Genomic DNA, 23,233 nt, shown 5'->3' with positions numbered 1-23,233 from the left:
TGCAATACCATTGTAACTGGGTAGATAAAATAATATGTATGAAATGTATTTACCACAAAACAAATAATCATATTTTTGATTTATTCAATTTTTAGATTAATAAAATGGTTAATTAGTTTGTATTTATTCGTATATATTCGCTGGTATTAAGTGGCAATGTTATAATTGTTGTGTTATAAATTTCATGCAACAGAAAATTTTTTTTTTCTGTTGCGTGAGATATTTAAATTGATTTTTTATGTATTTTTAAAGACTAATTTCAAATCTCTATCTCGATTTCAAATCTCTATTTTTGTTGACAAGCTGTAGTTTTATTGCAAAAGCCAGTTTTTTCAATTTTTCAAAGTAGTTCATTTTCATTCAAAAGTAATTCATTGTTTTTTTTAAATCGAGTATATAATGATAAACTTAAATTGTGTAAACATTGTTCCAACTTATATCAGTTATATCAGTGGAAAAGATCAGGTTCAGGTAAGAAGATGAAAAAAACATGTCTGCTACAAAAACTGAAGAATTAGTATAAGGTTTGAAAGACTTCTCCTCGAACGCAAAACATTTGAAATTGCCTCAGTATTTCAGTTATTATAAGTCACTAAATGACTTAGTGCCTGATTTAGGACTTTCGAAACAAGCAGCAGAACTATTTGCCTTTTGATTTTAGGAAAAGTACCATCTTGACAGCTTAAAAAAAGTTTCCTGCTTTTGAAAAAGAGAGAAAATTTTGTTAATTTATATTTTATTTCAATTAAAATGTTTTTTTATTTTTAAACTTGGTTTTATGAAACAATTTGTTAAAGCACTGAAAACTGATAGCATTTGCTTTCAGTATATAATTAAGACATTGGCAGGTTCGTCATTTGAGAAAAAGGCTTTTGATAAGCCAATATAATTTGCTAATTTAATTGTTTTAACAAGTTCTTTATCATATTAATGATAAAGAATTTGGTAAAATTATGGATAGCAAGGAAAAACGAAATGTTTCACAACATCCACAAGCGAAACTGCTTGGTTGTCGTTTGTAGATGTTGTAAAAAACTTTTACGAAAATAGATAAAGCTGAAAACTGCAAAGACTTGTTGAATGTTAAAAGCCTTTTGTGATGAGTATAAAACTTAATTATGTAAGTCAACTTGTCAACTTGTTTAAAATCTTGGAGATGTTAAATCTTATATCAATTAAAAAACATTAAGGATATTAGGACAAACACGAGAGCAAACTAATGTTAAAGCATCTCATATTATAATATTATCTCATTCTCATATTGAGCATCTATTGACTTAAAAAAGTTCATAAAAGAAAGAGGAAACAAAAGTTTTTCTTGAATATTTTTAATTAAACAATATTGTCTGCAATTATTTTTATAACTAATTTGAAAAGTTTTATGGTAGAATGGTATTTATAAGTATTTTGTACATAAAATTACTATAAATATTTTTTTATTTCTCAATACTCAATACGTCTTTCTCAATACTCAATACGTCTTTACGTAATTTAGATCATCATCATCATCATCATCATCATCATCATCATCATCATCATCATCATCATCATCATCATCATCATCATCATCATCATCATCATTGTCATCATCATCATCATCATCGTCATCATCATCATCATCATCATCATCATCATCATCATCATCATCATCATCATCATCATCATCATCATCATTGTCATTATCATCATCATCATCATCATCATCATCATCATCATCATCATCATCATCATCATCATCATCATCATTACTATTACAGCCCTCGGAATTAGGGTCAGCATTTGGTAATGTTGACCTAATTGCTGATCTAAAAGTGTTTGAGATTGGTTTAAATTTGCTTACCTCGTTTCTATGTTTTATGGTAACCTCTTTGTGTTTATATTTATTTTGTAATTTTTTTATTTATTTTTTATTTATACAAATCTGTAAAAATTTACACAAATCTATAAAAATTTATACAAATCTATAAAAAATTTAATTTATTTAAACCATCCCTATTATTTATAAATAAATTCAAATCTGATTTACAGTGATACTTTGAAAATTTTTATCAACTTTTCTGGCTATGAATCAAAGAAATGCTTGAGGCAATGTTGGACTTGTTCTACTTGTTGTAGAATCTATTTTTTTATGCGTCTTAAACTTAGTCATTGAAACACATAGAAATCTCTTGACGCTAAGTAGGAAGAATTTAGCAACACTTCGTACAATTTTTACTGCATTTATTTTGCAATAATATTGTCAAAGATGAAGTAAATTTTATTGTGCCCTCTGCATATTTTAATAGCCTAAATTTCTAGTAGCTTCCATAATTTTTGAAAAATTAAAAAGATTATTTAATACTTTTTAGCCAACCCAATATGAAGTCACAGTTGTTTGCACATAAAACATGAAAGTTAATCATAATTGTTTTACAAATGTTATTTTAACATTTACAAATATTATTTTAGCATTTACAAATGTTATTTTAACATTTGCAAATATTATTTTAATTTTTACAAATATTATTTTAACATTTACAAATATTATTTTAACTTTTACAAATATTATTTTAACATTTACAAATATTATTTTAACATTTACAAATATTATTTGTGTTGTTTTATGTGAAATGCAATATTTTACATCAAACCATAATAATTTTAGGAGCAAGTAAAACCAATGCTAAAATATTTGAATCATGGTGACTTTCAAGAAATTTTTCCCGATATTAAGAAAGGACTTCTAAGAAATCCAGAAACAATATTGCAAGGTAGGGTGTGTGGTAGTGTTAGACGTTTTAAAAATAGATGTAAAGTGTATTTATATTACATTTTATAAAGTAATTGTAATTTAAGGTATATAAATAAATGTTAATATAAATAATCAGTTAAAAACATGAAGAAAAATTTAGTTAACATAATCAGTTAAAAAAGTAAAAAATGCATAAAAAAATAACAGAAAAATTAAATTTTAGATTGTTATAGATAACAAATTAAGTTCTTGTTTTAAAAATTGGTAACTTTAAAACAAGAACTTGGTTAACTTGGTTTTATAGCTAAATTCGATAAAAAAAAAAATTATTTTCACCCTAAGCATTAAAGTTATGTAATATGTTGTGTAGGTCTTTATGTTTAAAAAATGTGACAACTGACAACTGTTTTTATACTTTAGGATCATATTTAATAATTTTATCTGATATCTATGCTTAAATTAATAAAATAATAAATTTATATATATATATATATATATATATATATATATATATATATATATATATATATATATATATATATATATATATATATATATATATATATATAAAGAATTTGATGTTTAAGAAAAAAAGCTAAATAAAATTAAGCTGAATAAACATTTTTCAAACACAAAAAAACAATTACAGAAAAAGGATACAACTTAGTACTATGTAATGTATAATGTGTACATTATTTGTCATGTATAATGTGTTTTTAGACCTTGCCTAAAGGTGGTTCATTAGAAAAATAACTGTTTAGATTATTTTGAGTCACGGTTAGCACTACATGAAGAGTCTTTTGTTTCATTGTTCCATCTAATGCACAAATAAATAAATTTTTTCTATAAAAATATTGTCTGGACCACAAACTGTCTTTTTCCAAACTGTAAAACACAAAGACCAAGATTTTGTGAGCTTTAGCAACAGATGTAGTTTAGCAACAGATGTTGTGTCTAGCAATGGATTACTCTGTTTTTTGGGATGACTATAAAAGTGTGGTCATTAAATTCAAGATAATAGGAAAAGTTTTTTTTTTAGGATAAGAGGTAACTAATTTTTTATCTCTCCCAAGGGTTAGACAGGACTATTTAAAAGTTTATAATTCTATCTCATCTTTGGAATAGTTAAAAATCACATCAAGTAAGTATTTAAAGTATTTAATAGAAAAGTATTAAAATGACAATTAAAGGATTTCAAAAATTCTCTGGAGCATAGTTTTCAAGATAAAATGCAAGATTTATTATTTTTATGTTTTTATAGTATATTTAAATGTTTATGTGTAACTTTTATGTTTATGGTATATTTAAATGTTTATGTGTAACTTTTATGTTTATGGTATATTTAAATGTTTATGTGTAACTTTTATGTTTATGGTATATTTATATGTTTATGTGTAACTTTTATGTTTATGGTATATTTAAATGTTTATGTGTAACTTTTATGTTTATGGTATATTTTAATGCTTTTATGTATAATTTTATGTTTTTTTTTTTCAAAGCTGTTGGATACTTTTTTTTTGGTTTATCTATTGATCTCTCTCAGTATATTGATGAATTGGCACAGAGTATTCCAGGTAAATATACTGTACATTTTTGTTTATAAATATTTTTTTAACAATTGTTATTTTTATAATAAAAGAATTAAAAAAGAAAATAAACAAAAAAGTTATGAGTAGAAATTTTTAAATATTAATATAATAGTAATCGAAATAAATAGTATACTATAATATAATTTTTATATAATATAAAATATAGTATAATTTTTGCTATTAAAACCAATTCAAAATTCTCAAGTCCAAAAGGAAATATAATGACAAGATGAACAAATTTTGAAAAGTCAAGGCTAATTAAAGGATCAACAGATCTATTAGAGTCCAGGCCCACCAGTAGCAAAGATATACATTTTTTTCAAGTCGATCTAAATAAGTTATTTATCTGTTATCATTTTTATTATTTATTGATAAATCTAACAAATATTTCACACAATCATAAGGTTAATTTAGTACTATTTACTTACATTCTAGTTTTTTAGTATTACTTGATTGTTTTAATGTCACAATAGAAATAGTACACAGATCCACAACAATCAGCTGTTATTCTGGATCTGTGTACTTTCTGTGTATTTTGATTGTGACATTTATTTTATTGTTATTTCTCCTTTTTTTTCTCCAATTCTTTATTTTAAATATATTTGAAAAATAAAGCTATATATGCATCTTAGTTCATTTTACATCTCAAAATGCAAGTTTAAGAGATGATGCTGTGTTTGCTATTGAAAAAATTGTACAACAATGTAGCGATCATAATGCAGTGTGTAAACTTATCAATCAAATATTCAAGATATTGTCAGGTAATCTTTTTAAATAGAATATTCATTCTTATTTAAAAAAAAAAACATTGTTGAAAGTTTTTTTTTTGTGGCCATGTTTTAAACATTTAGTGAGACCCTTTTTTTTTCTAGGTTCTGAAGGTAAACTTTCTCTTCCTGAACAACGCACATCTGTGTTCTCAGCCATAGAAAACATAGCTAACATATCATCTACTGCTGCTAATATGGAAATGCTTGCCACATTTACATTTGAAAAGATGTATCCTTTTCTTCTTGAAGAAGGTAATCAGTACTTTTTTATATATATATATTTAAATCCTTAAAGGCAAATTTAAATTTAAAAATTTAGAAGAATTTAAAAAACACTATCAACAAAATCTTACCACATCATAAAGTTTTAACATTAACATCAAATTCTTACCACATCATAATGGTTTAACACTAACATCAAATTCTTACTACACCATAATATTTTTGCACTATCAACAAATTCTTACCACAATATAATTTGTATTCGAAAAAGTTTATGCTACAAATATTCACTTTTAATTATATAAATATTCGCAATATAAGTTTTAATCTAAAAATTATGCACAAACTGTTTGGTAATAAAAAAAGATATATTTTCATAATATTCTTTTGAAGAAAAAAAAGGAGAGAAAAAATAAAACAAAAAAGTGTATTGCAAATATATTTGGTTTATCAAATAGTTTTTCATATATTTTATATTTTAAAACAACACAAACACAAAAAAAAACTTTTTTACTATATGTAAAATAACAAATTGAAAATTAAGGTAGCTGTTTATATCCTAGCATAAAACATGACAAATATGCAAAACAAACACATCAATGTATGCTTTTTATGTCCCATCATGAAACATGATAAATAAATAAAATAAAAACATTTGTTTTTAGTTGTATATACTAAAAATGCAAATTTGCTAAAATATACAGTAAAGGTTCTGTAAATTAAATATAATAATTTATATAACAAAAGTTCAAATAAAATCAAACATAAATTAAGGGAAGGTTATTCACAGAAGTCTAAAAAATAGTTCAACTTACAAAAACTTGTAAGGAATATTCTTAAGAAAGGTTACACAATATGATAAAGTTTATGGGAGTTAAAATAGATAAACCAATTTTAATTTTAACTGTTAGTGTTATGTGTTGTAGTGATGTAAATTTTCTGGTAAAATTTGATTCAAAAATTAGCGGTAAATTTAGTGGTAAATTTTAAATCGAAGAATGTAAATTTTCCTTAAAAATTTTTTTTTTATATAAAAAAATATAAAAATAAATGAATAAAAATTTAAAAAGTTTACCAGGGGGTAATTTTTCAAAATTTTCCAGTAAATTTACCGGTAAATTTTACCTTCGCAACACTATTGGGTTGTTTTTTAATGTCAGAAAATATTTAACTTTTGTGATTAAAGAAAAACTTTTTTTTTAATTTTATTTTTGTTAAAAAGTTTTAAAAAGTCATGAAGATAGCTTAATAAAATGATTTTTTTTTTTATAGGACATGAAGGGACATTAATAAAAGCTTTAGGTGCTTTAAAATCTTGGGCAAAGTTTTTTACAGTAAATCTACCTACCAACTTTGTAGATGTTGTTAAGGTTTATTTTTTATGTTTATTTTTATATTTTTTTTAAGTTTATTTTTTTATGGATCTATTTTTATTTTTTTGATTACATTAAATTTTAGTTTATAAATTTTTATAACTTTTTTTATTTAGAAAGGTGTAAATGCAAAATTAAGTACGCCAACAATTCGAGCTCATTATTTTCAAATGGCAAAAGAAGCTATCAAAGGTTTAAATACAACATGTTATATCTTATATTTCTGTAAATAAAAAAATTATTTATACGATAGTGCATATAGATATACATACCAACCTTTTTTGTCAACCTAAAAATGTTTTCTTGCAAAAATAAGATTAAAGAGAAAAGAAAAACGAAAAAAACTCAACACTACCCACTTATACCCTCAGTTGATATAGCAGCAACTCCTTCATATGTTTACCCTTTATGAGTTGATATATATACTGATACCCTAACTATTATATATATATATATATATATATATATATATATATATATATATATATATATATATATATATATATATATATATATATATATATATATATATATATATATATGTATACATTATTTATATATATATATATATATGTATATATATATTTATATATATATATATACATATATATATATATATATATATATATATATATATATATATATATATATATATATATATGTATATATATATATATATAAATATACATATATAAATATATATATATATATATATATATATATATATATATATATATATATAGACACACACACATATATAATAATTATTATTATTGTTATTACTTTTATTATTTGAAATTTATGTATATAAAAAAAATATAACTTTTAAATGAGATAAAATACGTTATATATTTAAATATATAGCATGGACATTAATAATTAATTAGGTTTGTTGCTAGCTATGTAGTTTGTTGTAATTTTTTAGCAAATACTTGTTTTTGTGATAAGATTCATATTTTGATCGTTCTTTCAGTTGCAAGTAAGTAGAATATAAATGTTCTTCATTTTTGATTTTCAGGTAATAACGTAGTTCAAAGTCTTCAGTTGCTTGATATGCTTGTACAGGTGATTTATATCTTATTGCTTGACACTAAAGCTTTAAATTTTTTAAAATTAAATAGCCCGGTTTTTATCATTTATGGGTCAAATCATTATATTACAACCAATGATTTGTGGGTCACCATTATATTACAACCTATGGTTTGTGGGTCACCAAATAACAATATGTAAAAATTAGGAAAATCTCTGATTTTCCTAATTTTTCCATATTATTATTTGCAATGAAGATAGGTTAAATTTGAAATTTTAGACTTCCAAGTACAACGGATCAGAAATTATAGCCTTGGAAACATGACACAGTGGCCCCCTTCAATTTACAAATGGTCAAAACAGACTTACTTAGAGCTGTACAACTTTTTTTTCACTTTCAACAAGTGTCTCATTTTTATGACCCCTCAACTTTAGAAAAAATCCTAAAGTTGCTAAAATATGCCAAAATGAAACTGTGTCTCGTTTCTAAGACTATAACTTCTGAACTATTGTACTTGGAAGTCTGAAATTTCAAATTTAACCTATCTACATAATGTACATAACAATATATAAAAATCAGAAAAATTAGAGATAGTGACCCACAAAGTTTTCTTCAAATTGGTTGAAATATAATGATTTGACCCTTATATCGAAGCATTAAAATTAGTTAAAAGTTGGTTTTTATAAATTTTAAATACATATTTAAGCTTTTAAAATTCCTTTTAAATTTATTTTATAAATTTATTTAATAAAAATTTGCACGTAATTTATTTTTTTATTCTTTAAAAAACCAGTACTTTTTATTACACTGACAAATTTGAATTATGTTACATAACATTTGTTTTTGCGCTAAAGTTTTTCGCTCTTAAAAGTAAAAAATTAATCATGGAAAATATTTGAAAAGATTTATCATAAAAAATACATATTTATATAAATGAAATAATTACCTATAATATTAAAGAATATTATAAGTAATTTCATTTGCAACAAAATGGGTTTATTGTAAACAATTATTCGAAGGAATTTGTAAGTTTATTTAACAAAGTAATAAGTAAACATAATAATTTATGTAATTAATATATTTATAATTTATAATAATTTACAAAGCGTTTCACATAGTATAAAAAGGTTTTTTTAAAAAATTAAAAAAAAATGTAAATATAAGTTATTTTCTTTTTTAAATTTCAGTTTTTTAAGTTTAGTTTTTTTTTCTCTTTTTTTAAAGCTCTTCTCTTTAGATAAATTATTTTAAAATTTTTTTTTTAGTTTCAGCGCGATTTTGAAACACTTAAAATTAACAAAACATCCTAACTGTCGTGGTCAAGTTGTAAAAACAAAATATTTTATGCGTGGTCATCTAAGGCGTACGACCACATTCCTTTCCTGAGATGGCTTAAATACACGCATACATACATACATACATACATACATACATACATACATACATACATACATACATACATACATACATACATACATACATACATACATACATATACATGTTTATATGTATTTCACATAGTTGTTAACAAAATGCACTTTTAACTTAAAAAGCTTTGTTTAGACTGTTGAAAAAAGTGTTCCACATCAAGTATGCAGTGTTTATGAAAGTTTGGCAGCATCAACTTTAGTCGCTTGTATATCTGCATTGGACAATTCAAAAGGTTCTAAATTTTGTTTTAAGACTCAATATGTTTATTATTATAATAAAATAATGATTAAAATGAAAATAAATTTATTTTATTGTTTAACAATAAGGATATTTTTTAGAAAAAGTTAAACTAATAATGATCATAGATTAACCATGGTAGGTTTTTAGAGTAGAGCAGCAATAAGACCTTTTTTGTTGTTGTTTTTACTTTTAATTTCTGTAGCTTGTTTTATCTATAGATTATTAAATAGCATGATTTATTATTAAATTGTGATTTTGGTTACATCAATATTTCACGTGCGATCGCATGTCTTTATATGACCAGGCAAATTATATTTTGCCTTGACGATTTGACTGCAGCTTTTGACTTTCAAAATTTTAAAATGCGCTACAAAAACTTAAACTTATCTAATAAAAACTTTAAAAAAGAAAAAAAAATCTTAACGAAATATAAAAAAAAAAAAAAAAAAATTTACTAAAGCAAAAACACACAAAATAATATATATATATATATATATATATATATATATATATATATATATATATATATATATATATATATATGTATATATATATATATATATATATATATATATATTTATTATTTTGTGTGTTTTTGCTTTAGTAAAGTTTTTTATTTTTTATTTTTACTGGTCATATAAAGACGTCGATCGCCCATCTTCCTGTGAAAGACTGTTACATTAAAAGATGTTTAAGACATTCAAAAAGATTAGAGCTATCGTGTTTAGGTTAGAGCTAGCAGTGTTAAAAGATGGTAGTAAAATTTGTTATCATTTATTTCCTGCAACACTCAAAGATTGTTGTGGGGAATGAAGGTTTTTAAAGTTCTTTAACTAAGTTTAGTAGCAATAAGAACATAGCGGTAGCAGTATTATAATATGTAGTATATCATTAATTAGAATATCATTAACAGATAATTTATTTTTTTAATTATTGATTACACAACATCAGAGAATCCGTAAATGTAGTTTAATATCAGAGAAATATAATTAAGCATGATCCTTTTTGATCATGTGATCATAATAGATATAGTAATATATAATCAAGTGATCAAATGAGTTCTAGAAATGAAGAAGTTCTACTTAAGGTAACTAAAATTCTAATTAAGGTAAAAGCTCAAAAGTATTAGGTTAAGTCTGGTTTATTTCTTTTATAATTTGATGATGCAATGAGTTATTAAAAGCAAAAATTGTTTGAATAAAATTTTTCCTTTAAGGAAAAAGATCTAATTTGTCAAGAATTTATAAAATATTTTTCTAAAACATTTTTTAATCCTAAAAATTTAGAAAATTATTTTTCTAAGTTGAGAAAAGAGTTTTTTTTTAAGAGTTTAAAATTACTCTCAATTTGAAAAATAATAAGAGTTGTTTATTCTGATTTTAGATAGCAAGTTGGACTCGTTTTGGAGTTTTGTTCTTCATCATACTAAAAAGCCATTACTTTCTGAAAAGTTTATGAGTGCTGCGAATAAGGAACGTAAGTACCTGGTTTGAATGTTATAGTGCAACTGCTTTTTTCTAATATGATATAAAAATTTTTAAGAAATTTTCTTTTTTTTATAATTGTTTTTTTATTTTTGTCTTTTTTATATTTATTATTTTGTATTTTTATATTTATATTTATAATTTTATATATTCATTTTTTTTTTTTTTATGTAGTGATTTTTATTTTGTTGAAAAAAGTTTTCCTAATGATTTTTGAATATTTTTTATATTAATTAGAACTAAATCAGTTAATGAAATTCTCAACTGTACTTTTTACAAGTCATTATGAAAAAGTTGCTGGAAAAAATGTAAAGTAAGTTTAACAATTATTTAAAATTAATTTTTAAAACAAATATTTAAAAATTTTTTTTTTATAATTTGGTTGTTTATAACTTTTTTACATTTTTATTGTTATTTTATTTGCTTTCTTTCAAAAGTATTTAAAATGTTATAAAAGTATTAAATTTAAAATGTTTTAAAATGTGTTTAATCATTTTAAATATGCATTATTGTATTCAATCATTTAAAACAGTATTGAATATTGTAGTAGAGTACTTGCTTTGTAAGTGAGAGTAACTTGGTTTGATCCCTAACCTATTCCCAGTAGTACCTTGCTTTACTTGTTTCTTTGTACTGGTCTTTTTCATTTAATTTGTGTTTGTAGCTTTACGGTTGGGTATTTTTAATTTTTAGGTATTTTTATTAGCATTTATACTTATTAGCATTCATAGTTTCATCAGTATTCTAGTTTACCATCACCATTTCATTTGCATACACCTAAAGTATTAAACATCCACCATAATGTTTAGATGTTCCTCTTGTGCAACTCAAATGAAAAGTTTTCTTTTTTTTTTTCTTTTTTTGCCTATCTCTGTGTGTCAGCAAATATTTTTAAGTTAAACTAGAATTGTTCAGGGTAAAAGACGTTCTTCCAAAATGGTACTAGGATTAATTAATACTTTTTTTTTAAAATTCATTCTTTTTATTAAAAATGGTTTTTAGCTATAAATGTTTATTAAACTCTTATGAATGGGATTTTAATTGATATTAGTGATATAGTGTTTTCTGTTAATGGTAGATAATTTGTGCTTTTACATTAATTTTTTTTACAATTCTTGTTATTTCTTCATCATCTAATTTCAACTTTTGTTTTTGTCTTGATCAAATTTTTAATGTTTCATAGAGTTTGAATCTTTTTACAATGTGTTCTTCTGTTTTAAATGGGTTCTTCTTTTGTAGATGTTTTCTACTGTTGTAAATGTGTTCTATAAAATAGACTATTTTAAAGGCATTATAACACCTCAAGGTAAAAATTTTAAAATTTTTACCTTAAGGTGTTATACTGTTTTATAAACATAATTTTTTACCTTTTTTACTCAAAAATGTTTTTAATTGCTTTTTAATAATAAAATAAAATGGATATTAAATAAAACAAATTAAAAATGTTCATTTTCTAAACAAGTGCTTCAATAAAACAGGTTTTTTACAATTTATGTGTCCATGCAAATTTCTGAAAAAAATGTATACCTGAAAGAAAGCAAATATTTTATAGCAGACCTTTTTTTTTTTTTGTAACTTTAAAATTATAATTTAAAGTTAAACTAAAAAAGGTTTTTGTTGTTTTATTATATTTTATTAATTATTATATTTTAATCATTAAGACCATCATAGTTGGGACCTTTTTTTTTCTTTTTTTTTTTTAATCTTTGTTCCAGGAAGGCTGCAAGCAACCACTATTAGGTTTGGAAGTTACTGGAAAAGGAAAGATAATGATATACAGAAAACTTAGGTTATTGAAAATTATATTAATCAGGAAAGCAAGATTAAGGAAGTAAATTCCAAAGAACTGATGTCTAAGGGAATAAACTAGATGAATAAGAGTTTTTGGAACACTTCACAGTAAAAGTCACAGTAAAAGAATGACACTTAATTGAATGACGAGAATAAATTTTAGTAGATGGTACATGAGATACTAGCTCTTTAGAGCAGTGCCTATTATAGTATTTATAGAAAAGAGAAAGAGAAGCAACATTACGATGATATGATAATGGGTGGAGGTTGGCTGCAATAGCAGGTCTAACTATGTTGACAATGCGTTTTTGCATCTTGTCTAAAAGAGAAAGGGCATCATTGGAAGATTCGCCCCAGATATGGCAACAGTATTCCATACAAGGACGGATTTGAGATTTACAGAGGTATAGAAGAGAATCCTGAGTAAGAAAGTGGTGAGCATGATAAAGAGATGCACCCTTGGCAGATGCTAATTTTGTAATCGATTTGATATTTGGTTTCCGAGAAGAAAAAAAAAGAGTTAAGGCTAGAAGATAAAGGGTAGATGACTCATCGAGTAAATTACCATTCATAAATTTAGGAAGATCTAGATTAAATCTATTACGATTAGCTGAGAAAATTTTTTATTTGAGTTCACCAGCCACTGAGACCCTCATGCTGTAGCAGAAGTGAAATCTTTTTCAAGCTCAAATGCCCCCTCTGAGCAATCAGAGAGTGTTAGCTTCTAATCAAGACAAGAACAAATTGTAGTATCATTAGCAAACAATGCCACCTTAGATGTGAGATTTTCTGGAAAATCTGTCCATCAACTTTTATACTACATTTAATGAGATTCAATAGTCTTAAAGATTTTACCTGATACACTGTAAGAAGAGAGCTTATGTAGAAGACCAGCATGCCAAACTTTATTAAAGGCTTTAGAATTGTTGAGAGTGATAACCTTAACCTCTCCACATATATCTAATGCACGATAAAACCTATTGGTTGTTACTGTTAGCAAATCAGCTGCAGAACGAGAAGTACAAAATCCATATTGATGGTCAGAAAGTAAGTTATTAGATTCAAGATGAGAAATTAAGTGTTTGTTAATTTAAGATTCAAAAACCTTGCTTAAGATAGGAAGAAGACTAATGGTCTCCTATGAAAATAGGATGCTGGAGTGATACAAACGTCAGGCACTGGTTAATCTGTTTGTCTGCTATATCAGGTAGAATGCGACTAGTGGAATCAAGAGATGAGATTGATGAGAAGTTCTTAGCAAACATTTTAGCTTTATCTTTAGGTGAGGTGACAAAATCTGAACCATACAAGAGAGGTGGAATAACAGATTTGCCCTTATTATAGATACTGTTAAAGATTCTCCAGAAGTCATAAGAGCCTAATCTTTGAGATAAAATACAAGATTTCGTGACTTAAGAATAGCGGGCTTTGGCGTTAGATAAAACTTTTTTACTATGGTTTTTAGCAGTAGTAAACAGGCATCTGTTTTCTGGAGAATTATTTTATTGGTATGAAAGTAATGGTTTCTATTGAAAATTGCAGCAGAGGAAAACCATGGAGAAGAGTGAGGCTTGACTAAAAATGAGGAGGAACAAAAGATTCCATGCCAGCCTGGATCCAAGAATTTATGTAAGAAGCACATACAAAATGTACAAGTATATATAAAATATTATGTACAAACATATACAAGTTATGTTATGTTAAGTTATGTAGAAGCATATACAAACAAAGTGTTGCACATAGTGCAACATTTCGTTATTATAAATACATTGTATATTATAATTACATACATAAAGTGACTAACAAGTGGATTAGCACCGCGCCAGAGATCGAGACAGAACACAAACATAGATAAATGAAACAAAAGCATACACAACAAAACCCATCCCATCCCTCCTTAATCCAGCACTGCAAATAAGATACAATTTTATAAATAAAAATTATATTATACTCTTTGATAGTTGTCTCTCATTGGTCCAGTTAATCTTTTTTGCGCTTTTATTTTGTTTTTTGAAATGTTCTCAAAACGACAAAAAAATCTGGCCAGTTTTTTGCAACTAAATATTATTTCCATGGTCAGTAATCGAGAGTGATCGCTTACCAACCAAGCCTATATATATATATATATATATATATATATATATATATATATATATATATATATATATATATATATATATATATATATATATATATATATATATATATATATATATATATATATATATATATACATACATAGATACATACATATATACACACACACATTATCGTTCATAATTCGAATGACATTAACTTTTTTAAAAAATGCTGTTTTTTCTTAACTATTTGTTATGTTAATTTTTGCACTATTAGATAATTTAAAAGTATTTTGATTGAAATGCTTTTTTTGTCCCTACAGGAAAGGTTGGTGTACTTTTTTTCAGCTCACCACAATAGAATTATAGTTTCTCAATAATATTATTTTTTTCATTGTCTGACAACCTTTTTGAAAACAATGAAAAAACTGCTTAAACTCATTTAAAAGTTTCAAGTCATTAAAAGAAGTGTAAGCTTCGAGGGGGCATGTTATCCAGTGCTTGGCATACACAAGACCATTAAAAAGACATATATCTCTCAGCTTCGCAGTAGTTATTTCATTACAGCCCATAGAATCTCTAAAGAGATACGTTTTAGCAGCATATATCACCAACGACATTTATCTTGCATGATGAAAAGGCCCCAGGCTTGCGCCAATGTACACCTCTATCTGGAATTTCTCTAAGAAAAATTAGCATAAGTTCTGTGCATTCCTTATAATCTCTTAGTTTAAAATTCTTATTCTTGAGCTCCTCTTTGAAAATAGAAATTGCAGAATTTTGCTGTAGCTTCATTTTTGACTTTTACATCTAAGCTTTTGAAGTCATCCTTGTCCAAGATAGAGTCCCATTTTTCCTGGAACTCCTTAAAGTATTCATTATTTGGGCTGTGGTTATGTCCATAGAGTGCTTGCCAGTCTGCGCTTTGCAGTCTTTCCAGTACATGATGTCTGCATGCAAAATGGTATGTCTGCGCGCTCAACTTGCTTCTCCGTGCAACGGCCTTGTTTGTCAAGGTTCGTGTTTCGGAGTTATAGAGTTGAGAGAGGGTTATATCCACAAGTAGCCTCCTCATCTGTAGTGGTCTTTTCGGCCTTGGGGAGGTTAATCACAAAAAAATAAAAAATAAAAATAAAAGCAACTTTCTGATTTTCAACTTTTTTAAATTATCTGATCGTTTCTTGTGAGGGTCCTCCATAACTTTTCCATCCCAGTGCAAAACACAAATTTCAGGAGCAACAAACAATGATTTTATTTCATCTTCCATTATGGCCCTATATTCTTGAAGATATTGATGACACAAAGTTTTTGAAATAGCTACAGTGTCTGAGTCAACTCCACTACTATTTAATATTGCAGCTGTGATCCCTGTTGCTTGATTAAGGGATAGGTTCAAGTGGTCAGCCATTTGACAAACCTATTTAACTTTTAAAGGATTAGCAAGTGATCTTACAAACAGTCCTTTCTTAGGCTTTTTGAGGGGAAGAAATTCTTCTGTATAATCTAGATCATTGTTTTGTACGGAATCTTCTAAAATCACTTGTGTTGATTGCTCTATAACTTTTTTTTGGCGTACTTTTTACTTGATTGTTTCCTTTTTTATAACTTTACAATTTTCTTGTATAATAATGCAATATCTCATAGCAACAAAGATATAACCTCAATCTTTAACTATAACAAAACAAAAAGATGACTATATTGTAAAAACAACAACTATATTTACATTTAATTACTCTGTTTCATACATACTATTTTACAATTTATATACAACTTTTCGTAATTAACAAAACTCCTTAGGGATAATTATGTACATGTACACAATTATCCCAAGGGAGTTTTGTATGTATTTTTGATAATTATGTATGTGTACATATTTATTTCAAGGAAATTTTGAATTTGTTTTTGATAATTATGTACATGTACATAACTATACCAAGGGAGTTTTGTATGAATTTTGTATGTCAAACTATTTTTTGCAAAAATAGTTTATGACATATACACTACCAATTTGTAAACACTATTAAATCATGATAGCTAATTCAAATAAGCCATTAACACATATGAGGCGTTGCGAACGAAAGGGGCACACCAACCAATTTTCGAAAATCCGTTTTCTTTAACCATTTTTTTCTTTAGGGGGTGTAAACTCTTCTACCACGTGGTAGGAAAAAGTGTAATTTTGCGCGCTTACTCAAAACTTGATTTTGGTTGGTGTGCCCCTTTGCAAATTTCAGTCTAGAAACTTCAAATGCGATTTATTTATTTATTTAAATGAAGTTGTGAATTATAACATTTATATATATATATATATATATATATATATATATATATATATATATATATATATATATATATATATATATATATATGTGTGTGTGTGTGTGTGTGTGTGTGTTATAACTCACAACTTCGTTTTGCTTTTTATATAACTTCCAAATAATTTCAATTTCAAAACACAATGTAGAGTAATTTAAGTTTTTGTTAAAAAATTATTATATCATTACCAGCAGTAACTTGTCAATTGATGTAATTAAGTCAATTGTTAGAGTACTGTCACACGAGTTCAATTTATTTTTAATATTAATTTTTTTAACTTATGTTAGGAGTTTTGTATTTGTTTATTTTATATATACATATAAAGTCAGATTTATTTGCAGTAGGTTATTAAAAAATGGTTGTGACTATAAAAAACCATCGGTCAAAATAGTTGCTATTTTATTATGACCAATGTCATAGTAAAGTAGCAACTATTTTATTATAACATCGCAGTACAATAGCATATATTTTATTATAACCTAAGGTAAATACAGTTGCAGTAACTATTGGTTACTGCAACTGTATTAACAGTTATAATAAAAATCTGTCAAAAATTTAACAGAAAACAAATGCTAAAAAAATAATGCTTAAATCATTTTTAAAAAAATTTTGTTCTGTAGGCCATGGCACAATGCATTCTCAACACTACTTTTACGTGGAGATTTTGAAACTGTTAAGCAAACAAAAAATCTTATCACAAAAGTTATTTCTTATGAAGATTTAAATGAGTTGCCTATTGATATATTTAATGAGATTCATAGCTTTCTTATAAAATCCGAGGTAAGTTGTTTTCCAAATGCTAATAAGATTTTGTAAACTATTTTTATAATTATTTGTTTTTTCTTATTGGTTAAAACATCATAATTCAATGTATAATAATTTAATTTTAGACTGAGAGACCAACAGAGTTAAGTCGTATTCCAGATTGCTATTTATTTTTGGCTTCATGTTATCAAGGATCTGGTGAAAGATTTCTTATTGATTGTGTTTTTAAAGTTCATCATCCATCATTAGGTGAGTTTTATTTTCCATTTTCGTTTTGTTAACCCTTGAACAATTTCATTATTTCTTTAAATAATGACTGTTTTAAGTCCTGTGTTTCATTATGAGGTTGTCTCTAAATGTTTTGTATTTTTTACAAACCCTATTTTTTTGCTATTAAATTAAAAGGTTTTAACTGTTTTATACATTTAACACAACAAAATACATCTATTTATACATATAATAAAACAAAATTAAAAAAGTATTCATCAATACTCTTTATGTAATAAATACAAAGTATTGCATTACAATCTACACAAAGTCCCACAATCTACACATTTAAATCTAACATTTTTATATATCTTCTGTTTGCTACGCACCACACACCTTTTCTAAAATGATTTGAGTAATATATATTGATAAATGTGACAATTTGAATAATTAGATAACTTGCTCCTCTGTCATATTTAAAATAAAAGTAAACATGTAAAACTGAGTTAAATAATAAACTTGTGATGCCTAGTCGTTTAATTGATAAACAAGAATCAAATATGAAGAGATGCATGAAATCATTATATCAAGACACTCAGATTTCACTTACATTATATTACGGTAGGGATTGTTAAAAGCATTATCAGTTATCACCATCATTATCCATTAACAATTCAGTTGTTTGCAAGTTGATAAACTTTAATTAAGATAATCATTTTATACACCATATTCTTCACCTAAATATTTTGACAAACTTAATAAATATATAAAAAATATCTAAAAAAAAAATATTTGATTTAATTGTATTAAAAGTGTTTTAGTAACAAACAATAAAAAATGTTTTTACAATTCTAATGTCACGTAACTTACCATCAGAGAGTCATTTCTCTTCGAACATCACTTTATTACTTTTAATATTTATTTTGTTTCTTTTGTACTTTTTCCTTTCTAATGTTTGATGTTATTGTATCGTTATTTTCTTTATCACATTTACTTTATAAGTTTCCTTTATCGTTTTTAATGTTTATCTTTTTGTATTATTTTGTTATTTTTGTTTTTAGTTGAAAATTCTCCTGACTTATTTAAAAAGATGGCATTTTTAATGCATGTGGACTTAAGCAAGTTTTTATCTGATCATTCCAATGTTATTATGGATATGTTTTTAAACATAGAAGTTGTTGAAAAGGTTTTTTTTATATATTTTTTTTTTTTTTTTTTTTGTCTTTTCGATTTTGAGTTTAATCCATTTCTGGTCTCAAGACAAATTTAAAATGTAATTATAAAAAATTATTATTTTACTTGTATAAACAAAATAATAATCTTAATAAATATTTTATTAATCCACTTATTATTACTTATCTTATATATTTATCACTTATCTTATATAGATTCACATAAACACTTTGAGAACTCTGCTCAGCATATCTTCTTCATTACTTATACCTTTATTTATGGAAATGATAAAAGAAAGTCTTAAAAACCCAGTTTTAAAGCAAGTATCACTCCATGAGTTTGGAATACTTAATACACCTGAGGGGGAAGTGTATGATCAGACCATTTTCGAAAGGTTTGTTATTTATTAATTCTATTTAAATTTATAGACAGCACCAAAAGTTGCTCAAAAGTTCTTTCAACTCTATTAAAAAAATTAAAAATATGTGCAAAATTTCAAATTCCAATTATTCCAAAATTTAAAAAAAAAAAAAATCTTGAAAATATAAAAAAAATAAATGGGGAAAAAACTACAAGAATTAGAAGATATTTTTATTTTTTTTTGAGAAGGGGTGTAGACAAAATTAAAAAAGCGGAGATTAGAATATTTAACACAAAGAAGGGTAATAATTACTCTATAAAACAAATAGAAAAAGAAACTTAATTATTATTGCTTAAAGCAAAAATATTTGTTATATATATACATATATATATATATATATATATATATATATATATATATATATATATATATATATATATATATATATATATATATATATATATATATATACATATATATATATATATATATATATATATATATATATATATATATATATATATATATATATATATGTATTATGTATATGTATATATATTTCTTTAAACTAACATTTTTTTTGGCAAAAAAACACAAGTTATTATGCTACAATTAATTACAACAGTAACACGTTATTTCATAAATATATATATATATGAGCTAGTGTTGCGAGTGTAAAATTTACTGGAAAATTTTCAGGTAAATTTACCATCTGGTAAATTATGAAATTTTTTTTTCACTCATTTTTATTTTCTTTAAAAAAAATTTACAGGTGATGTTTACCGGTAAATTTTGAATCAAATTTTACCGGAAAATTTATATCACTAATATAAGCAATTCTGCAAGAAAGAGGAAAGAAAAAAAAATTTTAATAAGTTTTTAAGCATCATTTATACATTTTTTCTCACACCATTGATTGTGTCATTTTTATTTGTTGTTTTTTGATATTGGATTTTTTGTTATGATCATCATAACAAAAAAAACAACATTAAAATGCTTGTAAATCTTTGTAAAGTAAAAACTATGTAACTCAGCATATAATAATATAATTATGAGGTAAATACACACACCAAGTGATTATTTTTTTTTACCATGCTGTTCGCTGCATTAAGTCTGACAAAGTTGTTTTGTTAAGAAAAAATGTTACAACCGTTACACTACATGGTGTAATTTTTGAAAAAAGTTTAAGACTTTAATACTGTAACTTTTGCACACAATATTATATAATAGAATTTCATATTTCCAGAAAGTTTCAAGTCATTTTCATTTTCGATTCATTTTTATTAGCTTAAAGAGTGTCAAATGTTATGACCGCCGCTCTCGCAATATTGCTCATACATATATTGAATATTTAACAATTCCCTAATATTATCAAGTAAATTTTTTTTTTTTGTACTTGATTTTGTCACTTTTAAACACAAAGATTCATTAAGAGCTGTTTTTTACCAGGAACAATAAATTTAAATATCAATACATACATCCACACTTTCATACATATATATGTATATATATATGCATGCATATATATATATATATATATATATATATATATATATATATATATATATATATATATATATATATATATGCATATATATATATATATATATATATGCATATATATATATATATATATATATGCATATATATATATATATATATATGCATATATATACATATATATATATATATATGCATATATATATATATATATATATATATATATATATATATATATATATATATATATATATATATATGCAGAGCCGGCTTGTATAACATATTTTATGTGTGCATGAATAAATTAGGCGCCTTTTAGATTTAAATTCCAAGCGAGCTCGCAAGCGACAGCTTGCTCACGAAAAATATATTTTTTTAAATCATAAAATAATACTACAAATAATATAACTTTCTTAACAATTTTAATGATTTTAAACATATTTTTCGTTAGAAAACATAACTCGTCTAACTTTAGATTTTGCAAAATTTAATCTTTAAGTATCAATATCCACAGATTTAGCAATTTTGTTTCTAATGGAAATTATTGATAAACCATTTAAACATTCCTGGCCCATTGTTGATTGTAAATAGTTTTTTTATTAATTTTAATTTGGAAAAACTACTTTCCCCTTTACTCACTGTTACCAGTAGTGTTAATAATATTCATAAGGAAATACAAACATTAGGAAACAGTTCTTCAAGCTGACTATCATAGATCCATTTAAGCACAGATTCCGGTGATTTTTTCCCATCTAATTTCCGTGATAACAAATTAAGTTCCAGAAACAAATCTTCTGACTACACATCTTTTGATTCACCATGAGTCAATACTTTTTCCAGTTATCTGCATTTAATTATGTCTTGATCTGTTTTATCAATATCTTCGATATTATACAAAAGCTCGAATGGTTCTATTGTACTTGAAATCTTTCAAATCATTCATTTATCGATTCTTTAGCTATTTTAAAGAGAACATCAAAAAACTGCTTTTTGAATTTTTGGTTTTGTTGCATATCACCATCTTCTTCAAAAGGTTCATCATCAAATCTTATCTTTCTTGCTCTTTCACGTGAAATAGAACTGAATTCGTCAGTCAAATTTGCATCATTAGCTAGAATTTTGGCTTTTGAAATATATATTTTGTAAGAATCTTCAGTGTGTTTAGTAACAAAAAAATCAATAGTTTTCTTTAATGCATTTGCAGCAGTCTTCATGTCCACAGTTTGAGATTGTAATAGTTTGCAAGTACAATTATTTTCACTTAATACATTGTGCCAAACCACAACACCACATATGAATTCAAAACTGTCTAATTTTGATGTAAGTGAATTAGCAGTTAATCTAGTAATAGAATCTTTTTCAATGTTAACAACTTCTTTCAATGCACAATAAATTTCTTTTAATCCCAATTTTAGAGCACAAACAGCATTCACATGACTTTTCCATCTGGTAGTACTTAATGACTTTACTGTTAATTTGCAATATTTTGATTCAAAAATTTGCCAACGCTTTGTAGTTGCAGAGAAAATACTATACTTATCTTGAATTTGTGAAAAAAATTTCATAATTTCTAAACATCCTTGGACTGCATCTGCAGCAACCAAATTCAAGGAGTGACAGACATAAGGAATATAAAAGGCTAGTGAATTTATATCAGTTATACGCTTCTGTACACCAATTTTTTTACCTTTCATATTGGATCTATTATCATATCCTTGTCTACGAATATCCATGACAGATAGATTATTTAGTTCCAATGAATTCAAAATTTCTTCAGTAAGTCCTAATTAAGTAGTATCTAATACATTTATGAATCCTATAAAACTTTCTTGAATTGTGACACTGATAACCTGGTTATCCAACTGTTATGCAATGTTAACATAACATATAGTAAAAGATATTTACACTTTGTGACTGTTATCTGGTGTACAATCTACAATAATGGAAAAATACTTAGCCTTTTTTATTATACTTAAAGTTTTATCTTATGTTGCTTTACTAATTAATTGAATTAATTCTTCCTGAATATTCTTTCCAAATAATGTGTTTGATTAGGATTCTCAGCTGCTCTGTTTAAATGTTTTTCCATCACTGGAACAAACTTTGAAAGTAGTTCTACAATTTTTTAAGATTTTCCCATTATTTTCTGAAAATTTTTTGTCTGATGATCCA

The 23,233-nt window shown here is 24.9% G+C and overlaps 1 protein-coding gene across 1 annotated transcript in view; it reads left to right on the top strand.

The window, feature by feature from the left end:
- LOC100204855 (stalled ribosome sensor GCN1) overlaps positions 1-23,233 on the top strand; it is a 78,365-nt gene that overhangs the window by 16,363 nt on the left and 38,769 nt on the right. Inside the window, exons 9-22 of the mRNA XM_065807054.1 lie at positions 2,645-2,750; positions 4,231-4,305; positions 4,953-5,081; positions 5,193-5,342; positions 6,585-6,682; positions 6,802-6,877; positions 7,704-7,750; positions 9,279-9,378; positions 10,770-10,862; positions 11,108-11,183; positions 17,676-17,835; positions 17,946-18,069; positions 19,089-19,213; positions 19,416-19,594. Coding sequence (XP_065663126.1) covers positions 2,645-2,750; positions 4,231-4,305; positions 4,953-5,081; positions 5,193-5,342; positions 6,585-6,682; positions 6,802-6,877; positions 7,704-7,750; positions 9,279-9,378; positions 10,770-10,862; positions 11,108-11,183; positions 17,676-17,835; positions 17,946-18,069; positions 19,089-19,213; positions 19,416-19,594 — 1,538 coding nt within the window. The remainder of the gene's footprint in view (positions 1-2,644; positions 2,751-4,230; positions 4,306-4,952; positions 5,082-5,192; positions 5,343-6,584; positions 6,683-6,801; positions 6,878-7,703; positions 7,751-9,278; positions 9,379-10,769; positions 10,863-11,107; positions 11,184-17,675; positions 17,836-17,945; positions 18,070-19,088; positions 19,214-19,415; positions 19,595-23,233) is intronic.

Source organism: Hydra vulgaris, chromosome 10, assembly GCF_038396675.1.
Source record: "Hydra vulgaris chromosome 10, alternate assembly HydraT2T_AEP".
NCBI classification, from domain to species: Eukaryota; Metazoa; Cnidaria; class Hydrozoa; order Anthoathecata; family Hydridae; genus Hydra; species Hydra vulgaris.
Note: the sequence above shows the minus strand (reverse complement) of the source record. Positions and strands in the feature narration are given on the sequence as shown.